This window comes from Dermochelys coriacea, chromosome 2, assembly GCF_009764565.3.
Source record: "Dermochelys coriacea isolate rDerCor1 chromosome 2, rDerCor1.pri.v4, whole genome shotgun sequence".
Lineage (NCBI taxonomy): Eukaryota > Metazoa > Chordata > Testudines > Dermochelyidae > Dermochelys > Dermochelys coriacea.
Window position 1 is genome coordinate 142,121,830 of NC_050069.1, and position 27,323 is coordinate 142,149,152.

At 40.8% G+C, this 27,323-nt stretch overlaps 1 protein-coding gene across 14 annotated transcripts in view; it reads left to right on the top strand.

The window, feature by feature from the left end:
• Positions 1-27,323, top strand: part of CTNND2 (catenin delta 2) — a 1,224,220-nt gene that overhangs the window by 1,122,107 nt on the left and 74,790 nt on the right. For all 14 annotated transcript variants that reach the window (XM_038392622.2, XM_043508458.1, XM_038392619.2 and 11 more), the window contains one exon: positions 7,993-8,143. In XM_038392622.2, coding sequence (XP_038248550.1) covers positions 7,993-8,143 — 151 coding nt within the window. The remainder of the gene's footprint in view (positions 1-7,992; positions 8,144-27,323) is intronic.

Genomic DNA, 27,323 nt, shown 5'->3' on the forward strand with positions numbered 1-27,323 from the left:
GAGAGTTTAATGGACAGGTGGAAGTTGTGGTGGAAATCTATGTGGGAGTTTAAGTCATCTGTTCAGAGGATGACAGTATCATTGATGTATCTCAGGTATATCATTGGTTTTGTGGTGTACTTTTCCGGAATTTTTTCTTCAAGGTGGTTCAGGTGGTTGGCATATTGGAGAACCATCCTAATACCCATGTCTGTTCCCATGGCTTGAATAAAGTATTTGTTGTTGAACGTAAATTTGTTATGAGTGAGAATGAAATGATGAGTTTGATGATGTGTTTGGGGTGGAGATTTGAGGATTGTCCATTGTCTTATAGATATTTAAGGCAGGTAGGGATGCTGTCATTGTGAGGGATGTTGGTGTATAGGGTTGTGACATCCCTGGTGGCAGAAATGGTGTTCTGAGGGAGGTTGTTAATGTTGATGCATTTGTGGAGGAAGTCAGTTGTGTCCTGGAGGAAGCAGGCCCTCTGTGTGGTAAGTGGTTTGAGGATAGGTTCTATGAATCCTGATATTCCTTCAGTAAGAGTGCCATGGCCAGATATGATGGATCTGCATAGGTTACCTTGTGTGTGTATCTTGGGAAGCATGTGGCAGGTCCCTGGGGTGGGTTAATGGGGGATGAGCTTATAGAGTTATTAGGAAGGCAAGTCATAGACTAACATTCTGTATATGCCGTTTTCTTTCCCTTTCTCCTGTTTCCCCCATATGACAGACTCTAGAATAAATGTGGGTTCAGAAAATTGCAACAGTGAAATCCTTGAATGTTTATATACTTACCTATCTATTAATACTTTAATTATGTATGTGTCACATAAGATGATGGCATATAAAATGTGCCTGACACTGTAATATCTAGGTGCCATATGCAGACTTTAAACCAATTGTGAATCCATCCACAAAGGATACTCCTATCAAACCCTCTTCTGTTTAAACCACTTTTATTTAATGGAATTTGTTTTCTCTTTATTTAGCTTTGGTTTCATGACAAATGTTTTTGAGCAATTCCACCACAATTGTTATTGGTGTGTGCAAAAAGGTATGGCTTGTAGCGTGACCTGAAAATGGCAACACTGGGGTGCATTCTAATATCCACTGGTATAAAGAGTTCCATAGCTGAGGGCTTTCCATCAAGAAGCCCTGCCCCCACCTCCCAGGAGTTCCCCCCGGGCTCTTGCAGCAGCAACATCCATATAGAGCCTAGATGTTTCAGTGGGGAGAGGAGAGAGAGGCAATCATTTACATAGATCCTAGCCCATTAATTGCTTTAACTATTAGGACCAGGACCTTGAAGTGAATGTGAAACTGAATGGAGAGTTAATGGAGAGCACAGAATACAGATGCAATGTGCTTAGCAATTTTCCTTGCCTGGAAAGTGGGCAGCTGTGTGTTGTGCCTGATGAAGCTGTCACATAGTTTATACAAAAAGAAAAGGAGTACTTGTGGCACCTTAGAGACTAACAAATTTATTTGAGCATAAGCTTTCATGAGCTACAGCTCACTTCATCGGATGCATTGGTGGCAGCCATCGTTCAAGTGTGCTGCAGGTATTGAAGGGTATGTGCTGTTTAGGAAAGACAGAAATAAAGATAAAGGTGGTGGAGTAGCATTGTATATCAATGATGAGGTCGAATGTAAAGAAATAAGAAGCAATGCAATGGATAAGACAGAGTCCGTCTGGGCAAAAATTACATTGGGGAAGAAAACTAGTAGAGCCTCCCCTACAATAGTGCTTGGGATGTCCTATAGATCGTCGGGATCTAATTTGGATATGGATAAAGCCCTTTTTAATGTTTTAATAAAGTAAATACTAATGGAAACTGTAAAAAGAAAAGGAGTACTTGTGGCACCTTAGAGACTAACAAATTTATTAGAGCATAAGCTTTCGTGAGCTACAGCTCATTTCATCGGATGCATTTGGTGGAAAATACAGGGGGAGATTGATATACACACACAGAGAACATAAAACAGTGTTATCATACACACTGTAAGGAGAGTGATCACTTAAGATAAGCCATCACCAGCAGCAGGGGGGGCAAAGGAGGAAAACCTATCATGATGACAAGCAAGGTAGGCTATTTTCAACAGTTAACAAGAATATCTGAGGAACAGTGGGGGGTGGGGTGGGGGGGGGAGAAATATCATGGGGAAATAGTTTTACTTTGTGTAATGACTCATCCATTCCCAGTCTCTATTCAAGCCTAAGTTAATTGTATCCAGTTTGCAAATTAATTCCAATTCAGCAGTCTCTCGTTGGAGTCTGTTTTTGAAGCTTTTTTGTTGAAGGATAGCCACCCTCAGGTCTGTAATCGAGTGACCAGAGAGATTGAAGTGTTCTCCGACTGGTTTTTGAATGTTATAATTCTTGACGTCTGATTTGTGTCCATTCATTCTTTTACGTAGAGACTGTCCAGTTTGGCCAATGTACATGGCAGAGGGGCATTGCTGGCACATGATGGCATATATCACATTGGTAGATGCGCAGGTGAACGAGCCTCTGATAGTGTGGCTGATGTGATTAGGCCCTATGATGGTATCCCCTGAATAGATATGTGGACAGAGTTGGCAATGGGCTTTGTTGCAAGGATAGGTTCCTGGGTTAGTGGAAACTGTGTGATCATGGGACACTTTAACTTCCCAGATATAGACTGGAGGACCAGTGCTAGTAATAATAATAGGGCTCAGATTTTCCTAGATGCGATAGCTGATGGATTCCTTCATCAAGTAGTTGCTGAACAGACTAGAGGGGATGCCATTTTAGATTTGGTTTTGGTGAGTAGTGAGGACCTCATAGAAGAAATGGTTCTAGGGAACAATCTTGGTTCAAGTGATCATGAACTAATTCAATTCAAACTGAACGGAAGGATTAACAAAAATAAATCTGCGAGTAGGGTTTTTGATTTCAAAAGGGCTGACTTTCAAAAATTAAGGAAATTAGTTAGGGAAGTGGATTGGACTGAAGAACTTATGAATCTAAAGGTAGAGGAGGCCTGGGATTACTTTAAATCAAAGCTGCAGAAGCTATCGGAAGCCTGTATCCCAAGAAAGGGGGAAAGATTAATAGGCAGGAGTTGTAGATCAAGCTGGATGAGCAAGCATCTTAGAGAGGTGATTAAGAAGAAGCAGAAAGCATACAGGGAGTGGAAGATGGGAGGGATTAGCAAGGAAAGCTACCTTATTGAGGTCAGAACATGTAGGGATAAAGTGAGACAGGCTAACAGTCGAGTAGAGTTGGACATTGCAAAGGGAATTAAAACCAATAGTAAAAGGTTCTATAGCCATATAAATAATAAGAAAACTAAGAAAGAAGAAGTGGGGCCGCTAAACACTGAGGATGGAGTGGAGGTTAAGGATAATCTAGGCATGGCCCAATATCTAAACAAATACTTTACCTCAGTCTTTAATAAAGCTAAAGAGGATCTTAGGGATAATGGTAGCATGACAAATGGGAATGAGGATATGAAGGTAGATCTTACCATATCCGAGGTAGAAGTGAAATTCAAACAGCTTAATGGGACTAAATCGGCGGGCCCAGATAATCTTCATCCAGGAATATTACAGGAATTGGCACCTGAAATTGCAAGCCCATTAGCAAGAATTTTTAATGAATCTGTAAACTCAGGAGTTGTACCGTATGATTGGAGAATTGCTAATATAGTTCCTATTTTTAAGAAAGGAAAAAACGTGATCCGGGTAACTACAGGCCTGTTAGTTTGACATCTGTAGTATGCAAGGTCCTGGAAAAAAGTTTTGAAGGAGAAAATAGTTAAGGACATTGAAGCCAATGGTAAATGGGACAAAATACAACATAGTTTTACAAAAGATAGATCATGCCAAACCAACCTGATCTCCTTTTTGAGAAAGTAACAGATTTTTTAGACAAAGGAAACGCAGTGGATCTAATTTATCTAGATTTCAGTAAGGCGTTTGATACTGTGCCACATGGGGAATTATTAGTTAAATTGGAAAAGATGGGGATCAATATGAACATTGAAAGGTGGATAAGGAATTGATTAAAGGGGAGACTACAACGGGTCCTACCGAAAGGTGAACTCTCAGGCTGGAGGGAGGTTACTAGTGGAGTTCCTCAGGGATCAGTTTTGGGACCAATCTTATTTAATCTTTTTATTACTGACCTCGTCACAAAAAGTGGGAGTGTGCTAATAAAATTTGCAGATACAAATGATACAAAGCTGGGAGGTATTGCCAATTCAGAGAAGGATCGGGATATCTTACAGGAGGATCTGGATGACCTTGTAAACTGGAGTAATAGTAATAAGATGAAATTTAATAGTGAGAAGTGTAAGGTTATGCATTTAGGGATTAATAAGAAGAATTTTAGTTATAAGCTGGGGACGCATCAATTAGAAGTAACGGAGGAGGAGAAGGACCTTGGAGTATTGTTTGATCACAGGATGACTATGAGCTGCCAATGTGATATGTCTGTGAAAAAAGCTAATGCGGTTTTGGGATGCATCAGGAGAGGTATTTCCAATAGGGATAAGGAGGTTTTAGTATCGTTATACAAGGCACTAGTGAGACCTCACCTGGAATACTGTGTGCAGTTCTGGTCTCCCATGTTTAAAAAGGATGAATTCAAACTGGAACAGGTACAGAGAAGGGCTACTAGGATGATCTGAGGAATGGAAAACTTGTCTTCTGAAAGGAGACTCAAGGAGCTTGGCTTGTTTAGCCTAACTAAAAGAAGATTATGGGGAGATATGATTGCTCTCTATAAATATATCAGACGGATAAATACCAGAGATGGAGAGGAATTATTTAAGCTCAGTACCAGTGTGGACATAAGAACAAATGGGTATAAACTGGCTACCAGGAAGTTTAGACTTGAAATTAGACGAAGGTTTCTAACCATCAGGGGAGTGAAGTTTTGGAATAGCCTTCCAAGGGAAGCAGTGGGGGCAAAAGATCTATCTGGCTTTAAGATTAAACTCGATAAATTTATGGAGGAGATGGTATGATGGGATAATTTGATTTTGGTAATTAATTGATCTTTACATATTCATGGTAAATAGGCCTAATCCCCTGAGATGGGATATTAGATGGGTGGGATCTGAGTTACCCAGGAAAGAATTTTCTGTAGTATCTGGCTGGTGAATCTTGCCCATATGCTCAGGGTTTAGCTGATTGCCATATTTGGGGTCGAGAAGGAATTTTCCTCCAGGGCAGATTGGAAGAGGCCCTTGAGGTTTTTTGCCTTCCTCTGTAGCATGGAGCACGGGTCACTTGAGGGAGGATTCTCTGCTCCTTGAAGTCTTTGTACCACAATTTGAGGACTTCAATAGCTCAGACATAGGTGAGGTTTTTCGTAGGAGTGGGTGGGTGAGATTCTGTGGCCTGCATTGTGCAGGAGGTCGGACTAGATTATCAGAATGGTCCCTTCTGACCTTAGTATCTATGAATCTATGAATTTATAGCAAGGAAATTGTGCATAAGAGTAGCTAGTTCCTCATCTCAAAGGGAAAAATCACAATCTCCTGGTTAGCCAAACATGGAGGATTTGGGGCTACTCAAAGCATATTAAACAAATACATCAGATTTTGCCTTTGGTTATGTCTTTGCAACTCCAATGAAGTCAATGCACTGTGAAATCAAGCACATATGTTTACCCCACAATATGCATGAGAGACAACTGGTGTGATTCAGGAGAAAGAGAGAGCTACAACTTTTTTTATTCTGTCAAAGGGATGGAAGTAGTCAGAAACCCCATGGGCAGCGGGTATCATAGGCTGGGGGAGGCTGAACCTCCCCAAACAGCCAGGTATGGCCCCGCCCACATTCTGCCCCCAATCACCCTTCTGCTTCCCACTCTGCGGCCAGATCTTCCCCTGTGCCATGACCCCAGCTGGGGCTGTCACTGGGTCCGCACTGCTTGACCTCCCAGCGCTCTGGGGCTGGGGGTCATGGGGCTGTGCTGCCAGGACTCTTGGCACTCCGGGGCTGGGAAGGCTGGAGCAGTGCTGCCCAGCCTCCTGGTGCTCCGGGCCAGGGGAGGAGGGCCTGAAGCCACATTGCCCAGCTTCCTGGCACTCTAGGACTGGGGCCATGCTGCCTGGCCTCCCAGCACTCCGGAGCTGGAGGAGGGAGGCTGCGGCTCTAGCCTAGGGCGAGGCCAGTGGCACAGTAAGGGGGCTCTAGGTGGCAGGGAGGCATGGAAGGGGTAGGGCTGAGGGTGAAAGGGGTGGGCCTGAGGGCTAGCTTCCCGGAACCAGCGGTTCACCCGCCACCCATGAGCAACCCTCTATACTGTACGTTAGCCACAGTATATATACTGCCATCTGTTGAACAGATTTGTTATTCCAAAACCCAAGCAAAAGCATTGGATTGCATTTTTGCCTAATTTGTATTCCTTAATATTTCTATTACTGCTTTATCTTCAACTACTACTTGTTACACTATACCCTAACTTTCCTTTGATTTGATTGATTAATGGAGCAGTGACACTATAATGGATAACCAGAAGGAGCCGCATGGAAAGGACTAGGGAAATTTGGAAGCTGTTTATAAAACAGAAAAAAAATCTCTGTGAGCTTTTTCATATTGAATTCCTTCTCACAGTGTACTCCAGTTCTTAACTTTGTCACCATACACTGCTGCCTGTATGACTCGCACCCTGCAGTCACACACTGATATTTGCATAAAGTGCATTATTTTCATGGATAACTAAATTGATATGGAGTAAAACAGTGTCCTCAAAGAACAAACCCCAGAATTACCTCTCATTGTTAAACTAAAAAAGCTAAAACCTGAGAGGTTCTAAGCATCTACAGCCTCCACTGGATTCAGATGATTTCAGTAGTAGTTGTGACTGCTCAGCAAGTGTTCTCAACACTTGGCTTAAGAACTGTAACAATCATGTAACCAAATATATGTAAGGGAAAGAGTCTGATCTCACTTATTTCATCAGTATATATCTTAAATACAGTTTTTATCACTCTAGAATTAGGCACACAATCAGGGAGCTATTATGACTTAAAGCACTGAATGTATGCAGACAGCAGATTCACGCCCCTCAAATATTCTACACAACCAGTTCACATAGAAAAATGTGACTTGTTCCATCAAAGACAAATAGCTTTTTCCTGAGATTGTCTTTCACTGATATCATTCTGCTTCATGCACTCTGTCATCACATTCTGTTTTATTGCTAGGGGCCTGGGTATGTCAAGCTTTTTATAAAACTGTTCACCTTCCAAGACTATGTCTGGTATCATAAAATCGAATTAATTGGCTCATTGATACTGTAAGTCGGGTAAAAAAATGTAACTTTCAGCATCTTGTGAACTAGATGGGCTCAAACCAAAATCTTAGATCCTTCATGGTTGAGTCATATTTCTAATAACAAGCCTGATCCTGTGGCCCCTACATGTACATAACTCAACACACTGAAATCAGTGGGAATTTTGCACACACAGGCACTGCAGGATTGTACCGATATGTTTTAACAGTAAAAGCAGTAGTGTAACTCCCTCCTCACTTCCTCTCCTGAGCAAATTGCCTATCATGAAAGAAATAATGAAGTTCCTTCTTGGGTTTGGGTCTAACATTCATCAAGTTGACAGCCAGGAAGCACGCTAACTTCTTAAACAAATTTTGTAACATTAAATGGCATTAGGAACAAACAATCCTTGTTCAAGTTTGGCTAGGGGATACTGATGCCAAGCAAGTGGCCTGCAACTCAAATAGTAAAGCAGTAACCAGATGTACAAGGATTTAAAGTTTAAATAATTAAATTTAAAGTTTAAATCATTAAATTTTTCTGTCACCAATAAAAATAAATATGGGTTTCCAGGTCAAGTGGTTGTCTAGCATCATAGATATAATAATTTCTTTTTGTCTTTAGATTCTACAGCCATTACTCCTAGCTCTCTTCCTTTACTCCTCAAGATAGCAATCTTCATAACCACACACCCCTCCTTTTCTTGACAGCATTCCCCAATCTCTTTTTCAATCTCCCTCATGCAATATCTCTTTACAGTGGTCAGTGTATATCCGTGCTGCCGTCCGCAAAGAAAAAGGCCTGCCGATCCTGGTGGAGCTACTTCGAATAGACAATGATCGGGTGGTATGTGCAGTTGCTACAGCTTTACGAAACATGGCCTTAGATGTCAGAAATAAGGAGCTAATAGGTATGTTCTTTCTAAACAATCTACATATTTTCTTTATGTGTTTTACATTTTATAGCTGGGTGAAGAAGGTGAAAACAATGCTCTCCTTGCGTTTTGAACAGAATTTCTTGATCTCTTTCTTTTAACGTGTCATATTCAAATTTGTGTGTGATAGCTCAGTGCTATATTGTACAAATTGTTTTTTAATTCATCTGACAACACATTACCAAAATATTGTTTAGTGATTCAAATGCACTGTAATTTTTTTAGGCTGAGAGCAATGTCATTTGTATCACAAACACTTAGGAACTGCCACAGTGAGTGAATAAAATCAAAGTAACATTAAATTACCATCATCCCTATGCTAAGTACCATTTGTACTGTTATCACTGTAGCACTTCCATCTTTCAGATGGAGGATCCAGGCAAGAGCTACTACTTCAGATCCCATGATTATTTAGTACACCTTATACAGGGGATTACAATACAGAAGCCTCAACACAAGGAATTCATGGAGAGTTCCAGGAATTCATTGGACTGAGGGGTTCTTTCAAACGTGCCTTAATTCATGAGTTCATGTGCAGCTAAGGAGGGTAACTCACTCACCTAAAATATTGTCTTAAATCTCCCATTGGATGACAGTCAAATTTTTGTTTTTTAACTTAAATTCACCCTAACATTGTACATTTAGACCTTACAAGACATGACATTTTTATCTAGATGTTCCATCTATGCACAACAGAATAGCGGTCGAAATATCCATACTGGAAATAAATTATCACAATTCCTGTGTAGATTAAGAGAGTTATTTTTTATTTATTTTTGCTGATGCATTAATTCTTAATTACACTCTCCCAAATATTGGAGCATATAGGCTGCTTCTCCTTACCTCCCCTCCACTTTTAATCACACAATCAGGTCAAAGCATCTCCTGTATATGTCCCTTCTATACTTGTATTACAATACTATGAGGCACTAACCAAGACTGGGGCCTCATCACACTAGGTGCTATACAGGCATATAGTATGAGAAAGTCTCTGCCCCTAAAGAGCTTACAGTCTAAACAGACAAAGGGTAGGAGGGAAAATAGCACTGAAGTGACTTGCCCATAGTCACAGCTAGTTTACGGCAGAGTCAGGGGGATACAACCCAAATCTCCTGACATTCAGCTTATTGCCCGCTCTACTAGACCACGCTGCTGGTGTTGTTTCACCCTTATGTTCTTCTTGAACAAATTGATGTGAAAGTTGGCTTTGGATAATTCATTGGGTCCTCTGCTTGTAGCATGTAAGTTACTGACTACTCTTTCTTGTTTATTCACTGTTTATTGACTTCCAATAATTTTCTAAAAAAAGAAATTAGAGCTGGAAAAATGTATTAGTCCATCTAATCTGAGCAGCTAGCAGCCCATTTTGTAATAGAGAGATCTTTCTCCCAGGGACCCACCTCATAATCACTAATATCTCTTTAAAGACTGGATTGTCAAACTACTTTACTCCATGGATCCCACAAAGAGTTTTGCAGAGCCCTGTTAATTCACAGTCCACATCTTGGCAACCACTGCTGTAGTCCATTAGTGTAGAATTGTTCCCTACAATATTCCGGGCAGTTCTTTATGTTATTCTCCATAGATGACTGTCATCACAAAAAAACCATGCCTTTACATATAATTTTAGGAAGTAGTGGCCTCCCTCCTTAACAGCAGTTAACATCATTTCATTTACTAGTCCACTTCTCTTGTTGCACCTTAGAGACTAACAAATTTATTTGAGCATAAGCTTTCGTGAGCTACAGCTCACTTCATCGGATGCATTCAGTGGAAAATACAGTGGGGAGATTTATATACACACACAGAGAACATGAAACAATGGGTTTTATCATACAATATCATTTTAAAGATACAAGATCATTTTAAAGGGAGATGGGCCCAACTGGACACAAGATGCAATGAAGTGAAGTCTCTGGCTATACATTTTGATGCAAGTTAATGTTTATATCTGTTAATTAGTAAAGTTGTGGCCTATTAGCTGGTGCCAGAGAAGTTGTAAGGGTTTGTGACAGTGGTTAGTGGCACCAGAAAAGAGATTTGTTGAATTCAGAGTGTAAATGGGGACTAATCTTACAAATTGGCTGGTTTTTTGGTATTATTATAAATTAGCTAGTTTTACATAGAACAGTTCTTTACTAGAGGAGTTAAATATAAAATCACATTCAAATCTAATATTCATTTTCAGAAAGAACTCTTGTGATGCTATAATGTGTAGGTTTAACTGTATTCTAAGAGGAAAAAAAGAGAAATTTACTTTTTCCACAATTTCTAATAGAAATGTTTTATAATTAGCATAATTCAATCTCCTCTTGCAGTTTAAAACATCACTGGTACTGTAACAGCTTAGAGCCATTGTAATAGTATGGTAGTGTAAACAGCTGTGAAAATATTGATTAATTATTCATAATAAAGAATCATAGAAATGTAGGGCTGGAAGGGACTTTGAGAAGTCACCAAAGCCAGGAGGCAGAACCAAGTAAAGCTAGACCATCCCTGACAAACGTTTGTCTTACATGTTCTTAAAACCTCCAGTGATGGGGATTCCACAACCTCCCTTGGAAGTCTATTCCAGAGCTTAACTACCCTTATAGCTGGAAAGTTTTTCCTAATATCATGTTCCTAGGCTATGACACACACACACCCATAAAATATTTAATTAATCAAGTAAGTGCTGTGATCTAGTGACATCAGTTGTAAAGTGAAACCAGAGGGTGGGGTAGGACTAGACTCTAATACCAAGCACTTAGTCCATAATAACAGATACAGTACTATTGATGTTAAAGCAAATGAGACATGGAGACACTAAAGGCCATATTCAAAGATGTTGACGTTACAGAAAGACTCTCATTGACTTCAGTGGGCTTTCTATCTAGTCCTGAAGCAGGATGATCAAACCCACTGTGTGGAGAGGGCCAATTTGATTATTATTCCTGGCCTGAAGCTATAAGTTATGGCCATGTATTGCATTACTCTTGTCCACTGCTCATTTCCCATTTATGTCAATAGGAGATATGTACAAACACCAAGGGTAATCCCACCCTTCTGTAATTAAACTTTAGTCACTGATGTTACTTTTCCATTCAGCATCACTAAGTGGGGGGAAATGATGGTAGGCATTTTATGACTTGCTATTTCTGCACTTTTTAAACTTCTCACCAGGTTACACACATATTTCTGAGTCATGCACAAAGTACGTGCAGTTGTGTACCTAAATTATTTTCAATTCAGACCTTTAAGTTTCATCATTGGGTTTGAAACTGAGACTTAACATTGCGTTGAGATAAATATGGGCAGTTCACAACTCTGAAGAGTTGTTGTTTCACAGTGCTACACTGATTCACAGTTGGAAGGTTCCCTTTGCAGCCATAAGGAATGGAAATTTCTTTTTTAATCACAGGTTTCAGAGTAGCAGCCGTGTTAGTCTGTATTCCGCAAAAAGAAAAGGAGTACTTGTGACACCTTAGAGACTAACAAATTTATTAGAGCATAAGCTTTCGTGAGCTACAGCTCACTTCATCGGATGCATTTGGTGAAAAAACAGAGGAGAGATTTATATACACATACACAGAGAACATGAAACAATGGGTTTATCATACACACTGTAAGGAGAGTGATCACTTAAGATAAGCCATCACCAACAGCAGGGGGGAGAAAGGAGGAATCTTTCATGGTGACAAGCAGGTAGGCTAATTCCAGCAGTTAACAAGAATATCAGAGGAACAGTGGGGGGTGGGGTGGGAGGGAGAAATACCATGGGGAAATAGTTTACTTTGTGTAATGACTCATCCATTCCCAGTCTCTATTCAAGCCTAGTTAATTGTATCCAGTTTGCAAATTACATTCCAATTCAGCAGTCTCTCGTTGGAGTCTGTTTTTGAAGCTTTTTTGTTGAAGTATAGCCACTCTTAGGTCTGTGATCGAGTGACCGAGAGATTGAAGTGTTCTCAACTGGTTTTGAATGTTATAATTCCTTGACGTCTGATTTGTGTCCATTCATTCTTTTACGTAGAGACTGTCCAGTGGCCAATGTACATGGCAGAGGGGCATTGCTGGCACATGATGGCATATATCACATTGGTAGATGCGCAGGTGAACGAGCCTCTGATAGTGTGGCTGATGTGATTAGGCCCTATGATGGTATCCCCTGAATAGAGTATGTGGACAGAGTTGGCAACGGGTTTTGTTTGCAAGGATAGGTTCCTGGGTTAGTGGTTCTGTTGTGTGGTGTGTGGTTGCTGGTGAGTATTGCTTCAGATTGGGGGGCTGTCTGTAAGCAAGGACTGTCTGTCTCCCAAGATCTGAGAGAGCGATGGCTCGTCCTTCAGGATAGGTTGTAGATCCTTGATGATGCGTTGGAGAGGTTTTAGTTGGGGGCTAAAGGTGATGGCTAGTGGCGTTCTGTTGTTTCTTGTTGGGCCTGTCCTGTAGTAGGTGACCTTCTGGGTACTCTTCTGGCTCTGGTCAATCTGTTTCTTCACTTCAGCAGTGTGTATTGTAGTTGTAGGAATGCATGATAGAGATCTTGTAGGTGGTTTGTCTCTGTCTGAGGGGTTGGAGCAAATGCGGTTATATCGTAGCGCTTGGCTGTAGACAATGGATCGAGTGGTATGATCTGGATGAAAGCTAGAGGCATGTAGGTAGGAATAGCGGTCAGTAGGTTTCCGATATAGGGTGGTGTTTATGTGACCATCGCTTATTAGCACCATAGTGTCCAGGAAGTGGATCTCTTGTGTGGACTGGTCCAGGCTGAGGTTGATGGTGGGATGGAAATTGTTGAAATCATGGTGGAATTCCTCAAGAGCTTCTTTTCCATGGGTCCAGATGATGAAGATGTCATCAATGTAGCGCAAGTAGAGTAGGGCATTAGGGACGAGAGCTGAGGAAGCGTTGTTCTAAGTCAGCCATAAAAATGTTGGCATACTGTGGGGCCATGCGGGTACCCATCGCAGTGCCGCTGATTTGAAGGTATACATTGTCACCAAATGTGAAATAGTTATGGGTCAGGACAAAGTCACAAAGTTCTGCCACCAGGTTAGCCGTGACAGTATCGGGGATATTGTTCCTGATGGCTTGTAGTCCATCTTTGTGTGGAATGTTGGTGTAGAGGGCTTCTACATCCATAGTGGCTAGGATGGTGTTTTTAGGAAGATCACCAATGGACTGTAGTTTCCTCAGAAAATCGGTGGTGTCTCGAAGATAGCTGGGAGTGCTGGTAACGAAGGCCTGAGGAGGGAGTCTACATAGCCAGACAATCCTGCTGTCAGGGTGCCAATGCCTGAGATGATGGGGCGTCCAGGATTTCCAGGTTTATGGATCTTGGGTAGCAGATAGAATACCCCAGTCCACACAAGAGATCCACTTCCTGGACACTATGGTGCTAATAAGCGATGGTCACATAAACATCACCCTATATCGGAAACCTACTGACCGCTATTCCTACCTACATGCCTCTAGCTTTCATCCAGATCATACCACTCGATCCATTGTCTACAGCCAAGCGCTACGATATAACCGCATTTGCTCCAACCCCTCAGACAGAGACAAACACCTACAAGATCTCTATCATGCATTCCTACAACTACAATACCCACCTGCTGAAGTGAAGAAACAGATTGACAGAGCCAGAAGAGTACCCAGAAGTCACCTACTACAGGACAGGCCCAACACAGAAAACAACAGAACGCCACTAGCCATCACCTTCAGCCCCAACTAAAACCTCTCCAACGCATCATCAAGGATCTACAACCTATCCTGAGGACAAGCCATCGCTCTCTCAGATCTTGGGAGACAGACCAGTCCTTGCTTACAAGACAGGCCCCCCATCTGAAGCAAATACTCACCAGCAACCACACACCACACAACAGAACCACTAACCCAGGAACCTATCCTTGCAACAAAACCCGTTGCCACTCTGTCCACATATCTATTTCAGGGGATACCATCATAGGGCCTAATCACATCAGCCACACTATCAGAGGCTCGTTCACCTGCGGCATCTACCAATGTGATATATGCCATCATGTGCCAGCAATGCCCCTCTGCCATGTACATTGGCCAAACTGGACAGTCCTCTACGTAAAAGAATGAATGGACAACAAATCAGACGTCAAGAATTATAACATTCAAAAAACCAGTTGGAGAACACTTCAATCTCTCTGGTCACTCGATCACAGACCTAAGAGTGGCTATACTTCAACAAAAAAGCTTCAAAAACAGACTCCAACGAGAGACTGCTGAATTGGAATTAATTTGCAAACTGGATACAATTAACTTAGGCTTGAATAGAGACTGGGAATGGATGAGTCATTACACAAAGTAAAACTATTTCCCCATGGTATTTCTCCCTCCCACCCCACCCCCCACTGTTCCTCTGATATTCTTGTTAACTGCTGGAATTAGCCTACCTGCTTGTCACCATGAAAGGTTTTCCTCCTTTCCCCCCCTGCTGTTGGTGATGGCTTATCTTAAGTTATCACTCTCCTTACAGTGTGTATGATAAACCCATTTTTCATGTTCTCTGTGTATGTGTATATCAATCTCTCCTCTGTTTTTTCCACCAAATGCATCCGATGAAGTGAGCTGTAGCTCACGAAAGCTTATGCTCTAATAAATTTGTTAGTCTCTAAGGTGCCACAAGTACTCCTTTTCTTTTTTTAATGAAAGTTTACATTCTACAGAATATAAATCTGTCATAGAAGCCAGATAGCTGTGGCATGTATCCTGAATTTGGCCCCCTGTCGTACAACATTTTAATAGCATTCCTTTGTTTCAATATCTGTATCAACTGCAGATGAAATATCTTATTCACTTACCAGGTTGCAAGAAACAGCAGCTACAAGAAATCCTAGTGTATATTAATATGCTAACTGGATGGGTAACTGGACGGGTTGCAGGATTTTTAAGCATTTTACCTCTAGTTTACTGTTTCTGATGTGGTCTAATTCAGTAATTGCCAGAACTGAAGACCATATAGGGGTTTTTCATTGGGTTGTGTGAAAAGAGTGGATGGTTTCAGTCTTCTTCCTGTTGGATAGAAAACTGCATCATAAAAATCACCAGCAGAGTGTGGCATTAATTGGTACCTTTGATTGACAGTCTTAAAAGTATCAAAAGAGAGCCAAAGGATTTGACTGGCCGGTAAGAGTGAGGAACACTCTACCCTCTTCTCTCCCATCTTGGCATATGACAGTAGGCCCCCTCTATGCCAGGTTTAAGGCATACTGGAGGTGTAGTGTGGGTATGTCTTTGCTGCTAGTCATCATGATGTACCTGTTCTGTGGAGAAATAAAGCAATTCCATCTCCAGAGGGCTGTCATTCTGGCACTTTTCACAGTCACTAAAATGTACTTCTAAAATTAAATAATCAAAATAAAAAACAAATGAGAACTCACAGAGAGTGCTGGCTATTAACAACATATTATTCTTGACATTTGCTAGTAAAGGATCATCCTGGTCGTCTGCCAAAGGGATTTGTGCCAAAGAAGTCTAGTGTGGAAGTAAACATTATACTGGGCTTCTCTCCCATTAGCCAAAAGATGATGTTCCCTCCATTCACTATAAATAAACAAGGAAAACTTCCTGATTAAAAGAGCAATTTATGGAAGTCCTTGTTCTAAGTGAGTAAGAATGAATTCAGAGCCCCCCAAATATTCATGGCACATTAAGTAGAGCAAAGATATCTTGTCATTTTCTGACTGACTTTTTCTTTGTTGTTGTTGGGTTTTTTAATAAAAACAACCCCAACCCAACAATCTTTATAACGACAGGTATAATTCCAAAGAAAGCCTTTTTGAAAAATGTTAAATACTTCTTGTAATGCTGTAATGAAGTTTACTATATTATCCAGGGTTGACATGGAAGGGAGTTAGGGTTGTTGAAGTTTAATCAAGAAAATATACAACTAGAACTGAAAATAATTTCTGCCATTCTGTACTACACCTACAATATAGCTTCTTTATCAGATATAGTTTTGTAGGCTCAGTAGTGAAGGTTGGAATTGTTACATGCAGCTTTTGCTCTTTTTAACTTTAAGCTCTTCAGAATCTTTGTGCAAACATCTGCATGGATTTGAAGAGACACAATGTGTTTTTATTGAATTAATACTTTGTAAGTAGCTCAATCTCTGGAATGTTAAATTGATATAAATTCACAGTGCACATGCCAGAAAATGTTAGTCATTCTCCTCATCTGTGGGTATTTGTTTGTAGAAGGTTGAGGATAGATTATACACTGCAGTTTTAGATTTAAATCAATTCTTATTGCATTTCATTTACTATGTTTAATAATTGAGGTGCACAAAACAAATAGCACAGTGCAAAGAATCCTGGAAAAGACAAGAAATCTGATATAAAGGACAAAAAAAACTGATTTAAAGAGGCATGAAAGAATCATGGATGAAAATAAGTACTTTTCCCTTATTTTCTGTGATCTCATTAATATTGATAATACTGAGAAAGAAAAAGATACTAATTCAACAATATTTAGAGGGTAAACACAAAATTATGCTTTATAGAGATTTATGATACTTTTATATCAAAGTCAGAGGTGCCTAGATTCAAATGATGGCTTATTGACATAAGACAAGAATTGAGAAAAGATCAAATAAATCATACAAGTTGAAATGTTAAATAATTGCCAAGGGATATTATTTAAAAGGGGAACTGTTAAGTCTAGACCTAATGTCAGTGGGTGAAAATGCTGTCAGGAAGCTTCTAGCTCTTAACTCATAACGTTTCATCAGCTTTTGTTGAGGGCAATTCAGCTTTTACTTAATTCTGTCCGACCTATCTCAAACACATTTCTGATATGCAGATCTATTTGTTGTACAGAGCTTAAAAATCTATACCATAAGGGCATCTCTTCTGTGAAAAGTAACACTATAAAAATGTTACAATAAGGTTCAACATTTACTATCTCAACTGTTTCTGTATCCTACAGTATATGCTCAGTTTGCAAGTAAAAGGATTGGGATTTTTGGAACTGCAGGCATGGCACATCCACCTGGGCCATAAAGGTCAAGCTGGGTTCTTTGCTTCTATGCCTCATTCACCATTGTAAAAGTTTCCAGGCCAAATTAGGCCACTTTTATTCTTGTACTAATCCACTGCGAAGTTTAGAACTTATTCAATAATTCTATTGAAAATACACAAGACAGAGCAAAAGCCGGCTCATACACTCTTAGTTCTATAGTCTCTGCAGGACAACAAGAGTAAAAAGTGGTAAAACCAATATTGTTATCATTCAAGTCAGCAGAGATGACTGAATACACATACAGATCTGTGGAGTAAGAGTGCTATTTTCGTTGCTTCCTTTTAGAGTAGGATCATAGTCTAAGAAATATATGTAAGCTAACAGTTAAATATATTTGTTAGATCAAGATGTCTCATTTTACTAACCATAGATCCCGCTTCCCAATCAGAAAATTCCTAGACACTGTAATGATGGTATCCCTGACAGTGATATAACCTGTCTGAAGCATATGTCTGTTTCTGCTAGAAATACAGAGGTCCATGTGGATCATCTGAAATGAGGTCTATGACAGATTATACAGACAATAATCATTTAAAATGCTATACTCAGTACATCAGATATGTACTATAATTCTGCATGCAGGGGCGCGCTACCTGAGGGGCTCCGGCAGTGGGGCTCGGGGCGGCGCTTTAAAAGGCCCAGGGCTCCAGCCGCTGCAGGGAGCCCGGGCCCTTTAAAGTGCCATCCTGGGGAAGCCGCTCCGGTCTAGCATGGGCGTACTGGCTCTTGCCGGTATGCCGTACTGGACTGTGCCGGCTTACTTTCACCTCTGCCAACACTTGAATCAGGCCATCACGTGCATGCTGGGGGGTCAAGGAAGTTGTGCAGAGGCACCTTCCACCTCTGGTGAGTTGAGGTAATGCATTTCTTGGGGACACCTTCAGGATTCCAATTCAAAATAGCCATTGCCCCAGCACCCTCTGCCAGTTTTCAGCTATTTTGGGGTGGAGGGATGTGAAACACCCTTTCACATCTCCCACAAATGGGAAAATTCGGAGGAAACTAGGTGGGTGGAAACTCACATTTCCAAGCTCTGGACAGGAATCCCATATAATAGTAGCATGTGACCCTACATATGAAGCTCTGGAGTAAAGTACATTAGTAATTACATTATGGAAGAATCTCATGGATCATCAGATAAATGTTTTTAATCACAAAAGACCCTACTTTCCAAGCACAATGAAGTTTAAAACGGGGTAGCTGACTTTGGCAAGAGCAGAGAGTTTTCACAGAAAAGTGCATCATGAGCACCAGTACCACACTTGAGGTTTTTTGTAGAGGGATCTAGTGTCCTGAGCAAATTCCTACTCATTTATTTGGAATGTAGTGTTTCTCTTCCTGGCCTAGACTGTTACAGAACATTATGTGAACTGTTAACAGCTGCCAAATTCCATCAAAGAAGTGGGTTTATTTCTAAGTTGGATCAAATTAATTCTTTCTGTATACTTTTTACCTACATTATAGGGATCCTGTTAAGTTTAGACTTACTGTTGAGAACCTTGAATGAAAGGTGCTATAGAAGTGCAAAGCATCATCCTTCCAGTGCTGCAAGAAAGTCTCCCCAAACAATTTTTTTTATAAAACAGCAAATTTCTTCTTTTAGCCTGGCTAAACATGGTAATGTTTTGGGGCAGACTGTGACTGACCTTGCAGTAGGTCATAGTTGTGGAGAGATCTGAGCTCATATCAGCCACATTCATTGTGGGGAGCAGAGACATTGTATCATTATTATAGAGGGTGGGGGGAAACCTTCTTCAGGAAGTATTTTGAACTAGGTCTGTTTACTTACAAAAATTAATTCAGACACTTCCTAGGGAGAACATAATTTTCTATAATTTGTAATTATTTTAAGTGTTACAAGCTGTTGTTACCTGCAAAGTCACTAATGCCTCAAATACCCTTTCAACTGCAAGTGTCAAAACACCAGTTAAAATTTTACTGAGCTATCTGTGTTAGGCCAGAAAGAAAGAATAATAGAATGTGGATGGAGAGTTTACACATTTTCTTCTTACACTTAGGCGCGCACAGCATAGATTTAGATCAGGTGTGCAGGAGCTCTCCAAACTTTATTCCTGGACTGACTAGAAACATGAAGTTATGTTTTAGCTTTTTTGTTCTTAATTAGGGAAAGTTCTGTTGGATATCAATCCAAGCAGTCTCACCTGCAAAGTCCAGTCGGTTTTTGAGACTTTCTTGGTACTCAGACACTATGGTGATAGGACAAATAGATTTCACTAGCATTCTCAACAAGGCAATATTTAAAATTGATATATATTTCAGGGCTGTACCCAAATTGTTTCCGTGGTTGCAGGAGCTGCTGCCAATTCGGAGATGGTATTTCCACCTCAAATGCAGATGTTTAATGTCACATGCCAAAGATGTCAGGAGAGGCATTGATCATGTTTAGTACAACCTCTAATATCCTAATGTAATGGGGGAATCTATTAGTCAGCCCTGCGGAGGAGGCAGGAGGAATTGAATGGACTATAAGTCCACAAATTGAATTCACCCTGGGTGACTAGCTTCAATATTGAGTTCAACAAAGAAAGGGAGGTGGAACTTTTGGGGCCATTGATTTCTCCCCGACTCAACAACAATTTTGAGAGCGGAATTAGCCCATCTTCAATGGGGCAAGACCTTGACACACAACATTAATGCAATGGTTTTAGGCTTCCACCGTCAATGAGGGCATAATGCCCCCATCCCCAACCACAGTTCTCAATAACTGAAATTGAAGAGCCCCAAATCAAATTGTTTTTAGCCCATCCTCTCCACTACTTCCCCCCATAAAAAGTGCCTCAGAACCTGTTCTTCCTCCAGCTGAAGTGATGTAAAGAGTTGAGTTGTTACTACCACAGGGATTTAGTGACTCTTGTAGTGCACATGCCCTCAGCAGAAGAGAGAAGGACAGAATTAAAATCAGGGTAGAGGTGTTGCAAAAGATGTACATGAGGCCTTCCTCCCGCTCTCCCCCCCCCCCCCCCCCAAACCAGCTGCACCCATTCCCTGACATGACGCTTAGTTTTTTATTTTTCCTGCAAAATTTGCCTTCTGACTATGTCGTCCAGTAAAATCAGTAAACTCAACTTTTGTATGCTAATCTGAATGGGCTGTCACACTAGAAAAGCTCATTCCTCTGTTTTACAAATCTTTTTTTAACATACTACACATTTGTTATTCTCAATTTTAAAAAAAATCCCTGGATTTTTCATATGGACAGACTTTTGGAGTATGTAAAGGTACAAAATATCAAACTACAGGACTGAAATTATGGTCTGAGCTCACTAAGGAACAATCAGTTTTACCCATGGACCATGTTATCATATCTGCATATATAGTGTTATAGGTAGGATAATGATTCTAACACTTAACATCTCTATGGGCTCATTTAAACAAAAATAAAGAAATCTGGCTTTCCTCCTGTGGACAAACACAGAAGCCTCAGAATCATCCTGAAGGCTTCCCACAGTCCCTATTAAACTATAATAATCTGATATAATAATCTGAAGTTACTGATATGGCTTTAGAGGTACTATTAATTATTAATTATTATTATTATATTACTATTATTTTATTATGTATTTGCTTCTAGTAGTGGCCACAAAATGTTAGATGCTGTAAAAAATAAAAGTCACAGTCCCTGACCCACAGAGCTTAAAATCTTAAATAATTGACTAGTATAGTGTTATTTTAATAATAATTTCTCTAAATTCAGACATGTATCCATGCAATCTAAGGAAGTATTTGCATGCAGTACTTTGAAATTCATACTTCTTTGTAGAAATAACATATACATAGTGTAATCTTAAAGGTCAGTTTGGCCACAAGAATACAATACATTTTTGACTTATTCACTGCAGACTGACTCTTTCTGTAAAAGAAATAAAGGAAGCTAATCATAGAATAATAGAAATGTATGGGCTGGAAAGGACCTCAGGCAGTCATTAGTCCATCCCCTCTGTGCTGAAGAGAATTAAGTAAACTACCATCATTCCCAATAGATATTTGTCTAAGCGGGTCTTAAAAGCCTCCAATGATTGATTCCACAATGTTTTGGGGGAGATCCCTTCCATATTCCAAACCTGAATTTTAGACAAACTGAACACAAGACCACCAGCAAAGGTTTCCATTTTGAGGATTCTGTAAGTACTAGAACAGGTATTTGGGTCCTCACTCTATGGAAGTAAACAGAAGCAGGATGTCCCCCTTTATGGTAGACACTTACTGGGCATAAAGTGTAGACATACTCAGTAAAGCTTGATAATTACTTACTTCAGCAATGAATCCTAATTACTAGAAGCTGTAAGTAACTGGGCTGCCTGAGCAGAAAGCCATTGTCCCTTCCAGCTGCTTCTGTTAGTGCTAGCTGTAGTCACAGAGTACAAAATAATGGACAAAGTTTGCTCTCTCAACTGCACTGTTGCTTGGTGTATACACAAAGTGCCACAGGTTTAACTAAAGTGTGTGTTTTACATTGATTTAGTTAACTAGTTGCAAAATGCTGTGTGGACACAGATCAATTTAAAATCAGGTTTATGTCAGTGTACTTGGCATTGGTAAATTTAAACTGAGATAAGTGTGTGCAAACAGGGGTTTGCAGCAGCACAATTAAATTTGTTTTTACACAAATTTTAATTGCACCAGTATAGTTTCTGTGTCTGTAGTAGATAAGGCCTCAATGTGCATTTGTAAGAGAGAACAGAATTTGAGATCCTATATATTATGTTATTTTAGGACAGGTTTCAATGTGCTTTCAGGCCCTGTGACTTCACTGGGGATGTGTAAGAGTTCACACACACCCTTAGTGCAGCAAGTTGGCAGCGCTGTAAAGCGCCAGTGTAAACAGTGCCCTCATTGAGGTGTTTTTTTTAGATTGCACTGTGCCGCCACCACACAATGCACATTAAACGCTGCTACAAGCAGCACTTTAGCATTGTCAGTGTAGACTAGCCTCAGACCCATGTCTCTGCTGTGTTGTAACAGCCATTACTCGCAGGCTGTCTGAGCATCCACAGGAAGACAAAGCTCTTTCACAGTCCATTGTCTTTGCTGATGGGGCCATCAGCACCGTCTGGCCTTTTCATTGTAGTATCTGAAGGGCTAGTTGGTGGTGACACCCAAAGTAGCACATTTGAAATACAGATACATGGCCAGTATTCCTAACTTCAAATACAGAAATGATACAGGCACACAAATCACATTCATTAAATCATAACCTTTCCAATGATATCTTATGTGAACCATCTTGCATAAAATATATCTCAGTTATGCCATATCCATATCAAAAGCATATTTCCATAAAGAATATGGAGTGTAACAGCACAGTGGGGAGTGGTTCCTCCCAGTCAGCCTCAGAGGTAGGCCTCTCTGCCTCACAACAGTAACATTTTCAAATGTACGTAGGTGACTTTGGAGCTGAATTCCCATTTTCAAAAACGACATAGGCACCTAGGAGACGAAAAAGTACCTAAGACAGGGGTTTTCAAACTGGGGGTCGGGACCTCTCAGGAGGTCGCAAGGTTATTACATGGGAAGGGAGTGTCATGAGCTGTCAGCCTCCACCCTAAACCCCTCTTTGCATCTGGCATTTATAATAAAAAGTGTTTTTTAATTTATAAGTGGGGTTGCACTCCGAGGCTTTACTATGTGAAAGGGGTCACCAGTACAAGCCTGAGAACTACTGGCCTAAGACATTTTGGTGCTTTTTCAGATGTTACCTCTAGCTCTTGTGCATGTTAAATGAGAACAAATTCTTCACTGTTATATTCATTAAACATTTTTAGAAATTGATAGAATTTTCTATTCTCAGTCTCAAACACACCATCAAGTGAGCTGATAAAATCCTTAAGAGAGAGTTTATGGGATTAAGAGCAATATAGAACTACCAATTTAGCAATTAAAAATGAAAAGAATATTAGTTTTAATAGTTTAAAGTAGCACTGTAACTTAGGTATTCTGAGGATGGACACATTATAAGATAGTACAGGTAGACACCTGGATATGTCTAGAAGTTAAGGGCGGACAGTTGAAATTCAGAAACTACAACGCATCTGAAGTTGTCAAGTGAAATCAGAAGCTGAAGATATTCAGTACTGTATAGGAGATACCAGGCATCTTGCCTTTTTTAAAGTCTTTTTGGATAACGTTACTTTATAAGAGCCAGATTCTACTCCCATTAAAGTTGAGGGGAATTTTGTGTTTCATTTCAGTGGGAGCGGAAATTGACATTGTCAAGTTGAAATTGTCATTTTATTGTTAATAAAGAGAGAAATACTTCTGCCAGATTGATAGCATGCTGGAGCAGATGAGATGAGCTGTTTCTGCAATGCCCCTTCAGAGTCTTTCTGTCTTGAAATGTGTTTGTGCCTGTCACCGGGTCCGCAGAGGTTCCTGCCCTCTCATCCCTGTGCTCTGTGCTTAGGCTGGTCAAAGAAAGGGTCCCAACTCCTCTTCCAGGTGTTTCACCCTTGTCTCTTTAGTTACAGTGCTTAGTGCAGCCCCAATTCCCCCAACACCAATCCCCACACTGACCCTTCCCTGAGTCTCCTGGCCCCTGAGGCTTCCTGCAGTCAGTAGAGACAGAGCTGCAGTCCCCTGTCTTCTCCCCAGCAAGCCTCCTCACTGAGCCTTTCCCTGGGCTTATATCAGCTCCCAGGCACCAGCCCAGCTGGCTTCACTTGGCTCAGCTGATTCCCCTGAGCCTGCCCTTGTTAGGGTCTGCAGCTGAGCTCCTTGATGAGTGTCTGAGCCCCTGCACCCCGCTGCTCTGCCGGGAAGCAGGGGAGGAGCCACCCCTTTAGCAGGGCAGCCAAGGGGTTTATATCCCTGTCCTGCCACAGTACCACAATGGGGCCTCCTTCAATGAAGCATATTATCAGAGCATCTAAGCGTAAGGCCAGGTGTACACTACAGATCTATGTCGGTATAACTGTGTTGCTCAGGGATGTGAAAAATGTACTGTGTAGACAGCACTATGTCGACAGGACTTCAAGGCTGTGTTGCTGCTTCTGCACCAGGCACAATTCTTTGGGTTTTTTTTTACACCGTTATAACTCAACTAGGGCAAAACCTAGCATAGATGCAATGTGACAATGTAAGCCATTACTTGCAACGCTGCAAAAACCCCTAGTCCCGATAATGACTATGCATGTTGTTACATAATTTTTATGATACAAAAGTAGAGCAACAAAACAGAGGCTACACTTTTCAGACAAGCACAACTATTTTAAGTTACGAACATTCAAAAGTCCTAGTCCCAGCATAATGAGATCAAATAGGTTTGCAAATCAATGTGTGTAAGTCCTCCATAGATATTAAATCTTCAGAAGTTAAAGGTGTTATCGTCTATTATACAGTATTATACTGCAATGTCTAAATCAGGCACCAGAAAAAAGGGCATCTCTTGCTCTCTCTTGCTCGCCACTAACAATCCAAGATACAAAGTACATTTTGAGCAAAGCCTTTGAGATGAGCGTTCCATGGATGGATTTTAGTGCATTATCCAGAGTAGTTAAATCCATTCTTGTGCTTTGGGACTGAATATGTATTTGCCTTATAGTGAAGAGCTCAGACTCTTCTTAGAGAGATTGAAATTCCTCTCATTCACTTGTAGCCCTATTTAAGCATCCTTCATTCTCTGGGACTACTCCGATAAGCTATCCTCATCTTACAGAAACTTCAAAGCCAAGAAAAAAATATTAAAAAAAAAAGAAAGAGAAAAGAACAGCACCTTAGTTCAACTTCAGTGGAGACAAAATTGATTAGGAACTGGAGATTAACTTGGTTGTAGCCCTTTCCACATTCTTAGAGCAAATCAAGAATTGCCTCTTTCTTCTAAAATTTATTTTACAACTCAAGGCATCAGTAACTATTAACCAGGTTATATCAATAAGATAAGCATTCTAGAAAGAGAGATTTGCTTTTTTACTTGTTAGTAAAGAAAGAACAGTCATTCACAAAGGATAAATGTATGAGAAACAAGACAAAATATACCATGAAAAAGGCAAAGAAATACTTTGTTTAAATCAAAAGAGCCATAAAAGACATCTGTAATGTGAGAAATTCAAAAGGTTAATTTGCTCACCCAGGTTTCCTTAATTCCTCCCAAGTTTTTTTCCTGGCTCACCTTCAGTGTGTGGTTTTGAGGAAGCCACTTCACCCCTCGGGCCTCAGTTTCCTCAGCTGTAAAATATGGATAATCATACTCACCTACAATGTTGTAGGGTTTAATTAACTATTGTATGGCAATTACCTTGAGATCATCAGCTGAAAGGTGCAATAGAACAGTGGTTCTCAAAGCCGATCCGCCGCTTGTTCAGGGAAAGCCCCTGGCATGCCGGACTGGTTTGTTTACCTGCCGCATCCGCAGGTTCAGCCAATTGCGGCTCCCACTGGCCGCGGTTCGCCACTCAAGGCCAATGGGGGCAGCGGGAAGAGTGGTCAGCACGTCCTTCGGCCCGCGCCGCTTCCCCCAGCCCCCATTGGCCTGGAGCGGCAAACCGCAGCTAGTGGGAGACACGATTGGCCGAACCTGCGGAAGCGGCAGGTAAACAAACCAGTCTGGCGCGCCAGGGGCTTTCCCTGAACAAGCGGTGAACCGGCTTTCAGAACCACTGCTATAGAATGCAAGGCATTAGTGGTACTACTTATTAAAACGGTAAAAGCTTGGATAACATGATCATTCTTGCTATACCAGTTATAATGTGGATACGTTTGATCTATTCCTGTCTGTTTTTAAATGGGGTAATTTTGTTGACACTGTATAAGTAAGCTAGAAAGATATATAAACATTTGAATAATATTCTGGTTTTAATCTAGCAAGATAAGATAACAAACAACAATACCAGGTGTGGAAAATGGATTAAAAAAGATCTAATCTATTCATGATGTCAGGCAAGATTGTTGGGCTATATGCAAAGAAACAAAAATACAGAGGCAAATTGATGTAGACATGAAAAACACCCAATACAAATATTGAAGGAAGAAAATCTTTAATAAAAATACAGGAATAACAAAATAAATGGTTTGTCCACATGAACAATTAATTCTCAGTAATGGTGTGTGAATCTACCCTCCACTAGCCTGCTGCAGACTAACTGTCCACATGGTGTTATTAACCATGCTGACGTGCATTATTGGTTTGTTAATGTGCTTTGATCTAGTGGTTGAATTATAACCATTCATCAGCTGCTTCATTATCCAAGATCTTAACTCTTATCTTACTCCAGGCAGATGGTTGGAGAGTTGAATATCCCACCCTCTGCCCTTCTGTGGTTTATGCAGTCAGTCATCTAGTTTAGCCGGCCATTCCCTCATTGAGAAGGAAGGACAGCTGAGATGGCTCTTTAAACTAGGTATTCAGACTTTTGGTCCACTCCAGTCATTAGAAGAGCCTAAAACTTTGCTTCTGCACTCAGCAAAAGATTCCCCCAGATTCCTTTAAATGCCTTCCCATTCTTCTGGTGCATCCTCAATTTCCTTGATAATAACATCTGATCAGCATAATGTTTCATGGCACTGGCTCACATAACTTCACAATATTACATAATTTATCCTGGCCTCTGTCCGGGTCAGGATAGGTAAATCCCTGGCTTAGATTTGATGAGGGAAAGGGAGGAAGAAGAGAGCATCCTGAGTGAGCCTCTTATGAAATGATGCCATCATAGGAGCAGCAGCTGCCAGCACTGGCTCCTCCATGTATCTTCCGTGCTCTCCTTGAGTGAGGCTGGTGGGAGAAGGACCCAGTAACTAACAGATACATATTGCTGCTGGTGATGGGATACCTGTAGCATACTTGGCAGCCTGTGTTGTCTCTCTGAATCACCAGCCTACTCTCCTGGGGACAGTGACATATGAGGAAGAGCATTCCTCTTCTTGTGGAGTGGGAGGGATAAACTGCTTGCACTTTCAACTCCTCTTTCCGTATGCCTGAAAGGAGAGGCCATCAGCCACCGCCCCAATTCCCAAGGGCAAAAGCCTCATTGTGTTTGGCCATCCCACCCTACTGCCTCAGAAGCCTGTGAAGGAGGGGACAGGAGTGTTGAGGAAAAGTGAATTAGTGGGAGGGAAGAGAAAGATGGGTGAAAAGGGCATGAATGCTTAATGCTGGGGTGTAGATGTCAGG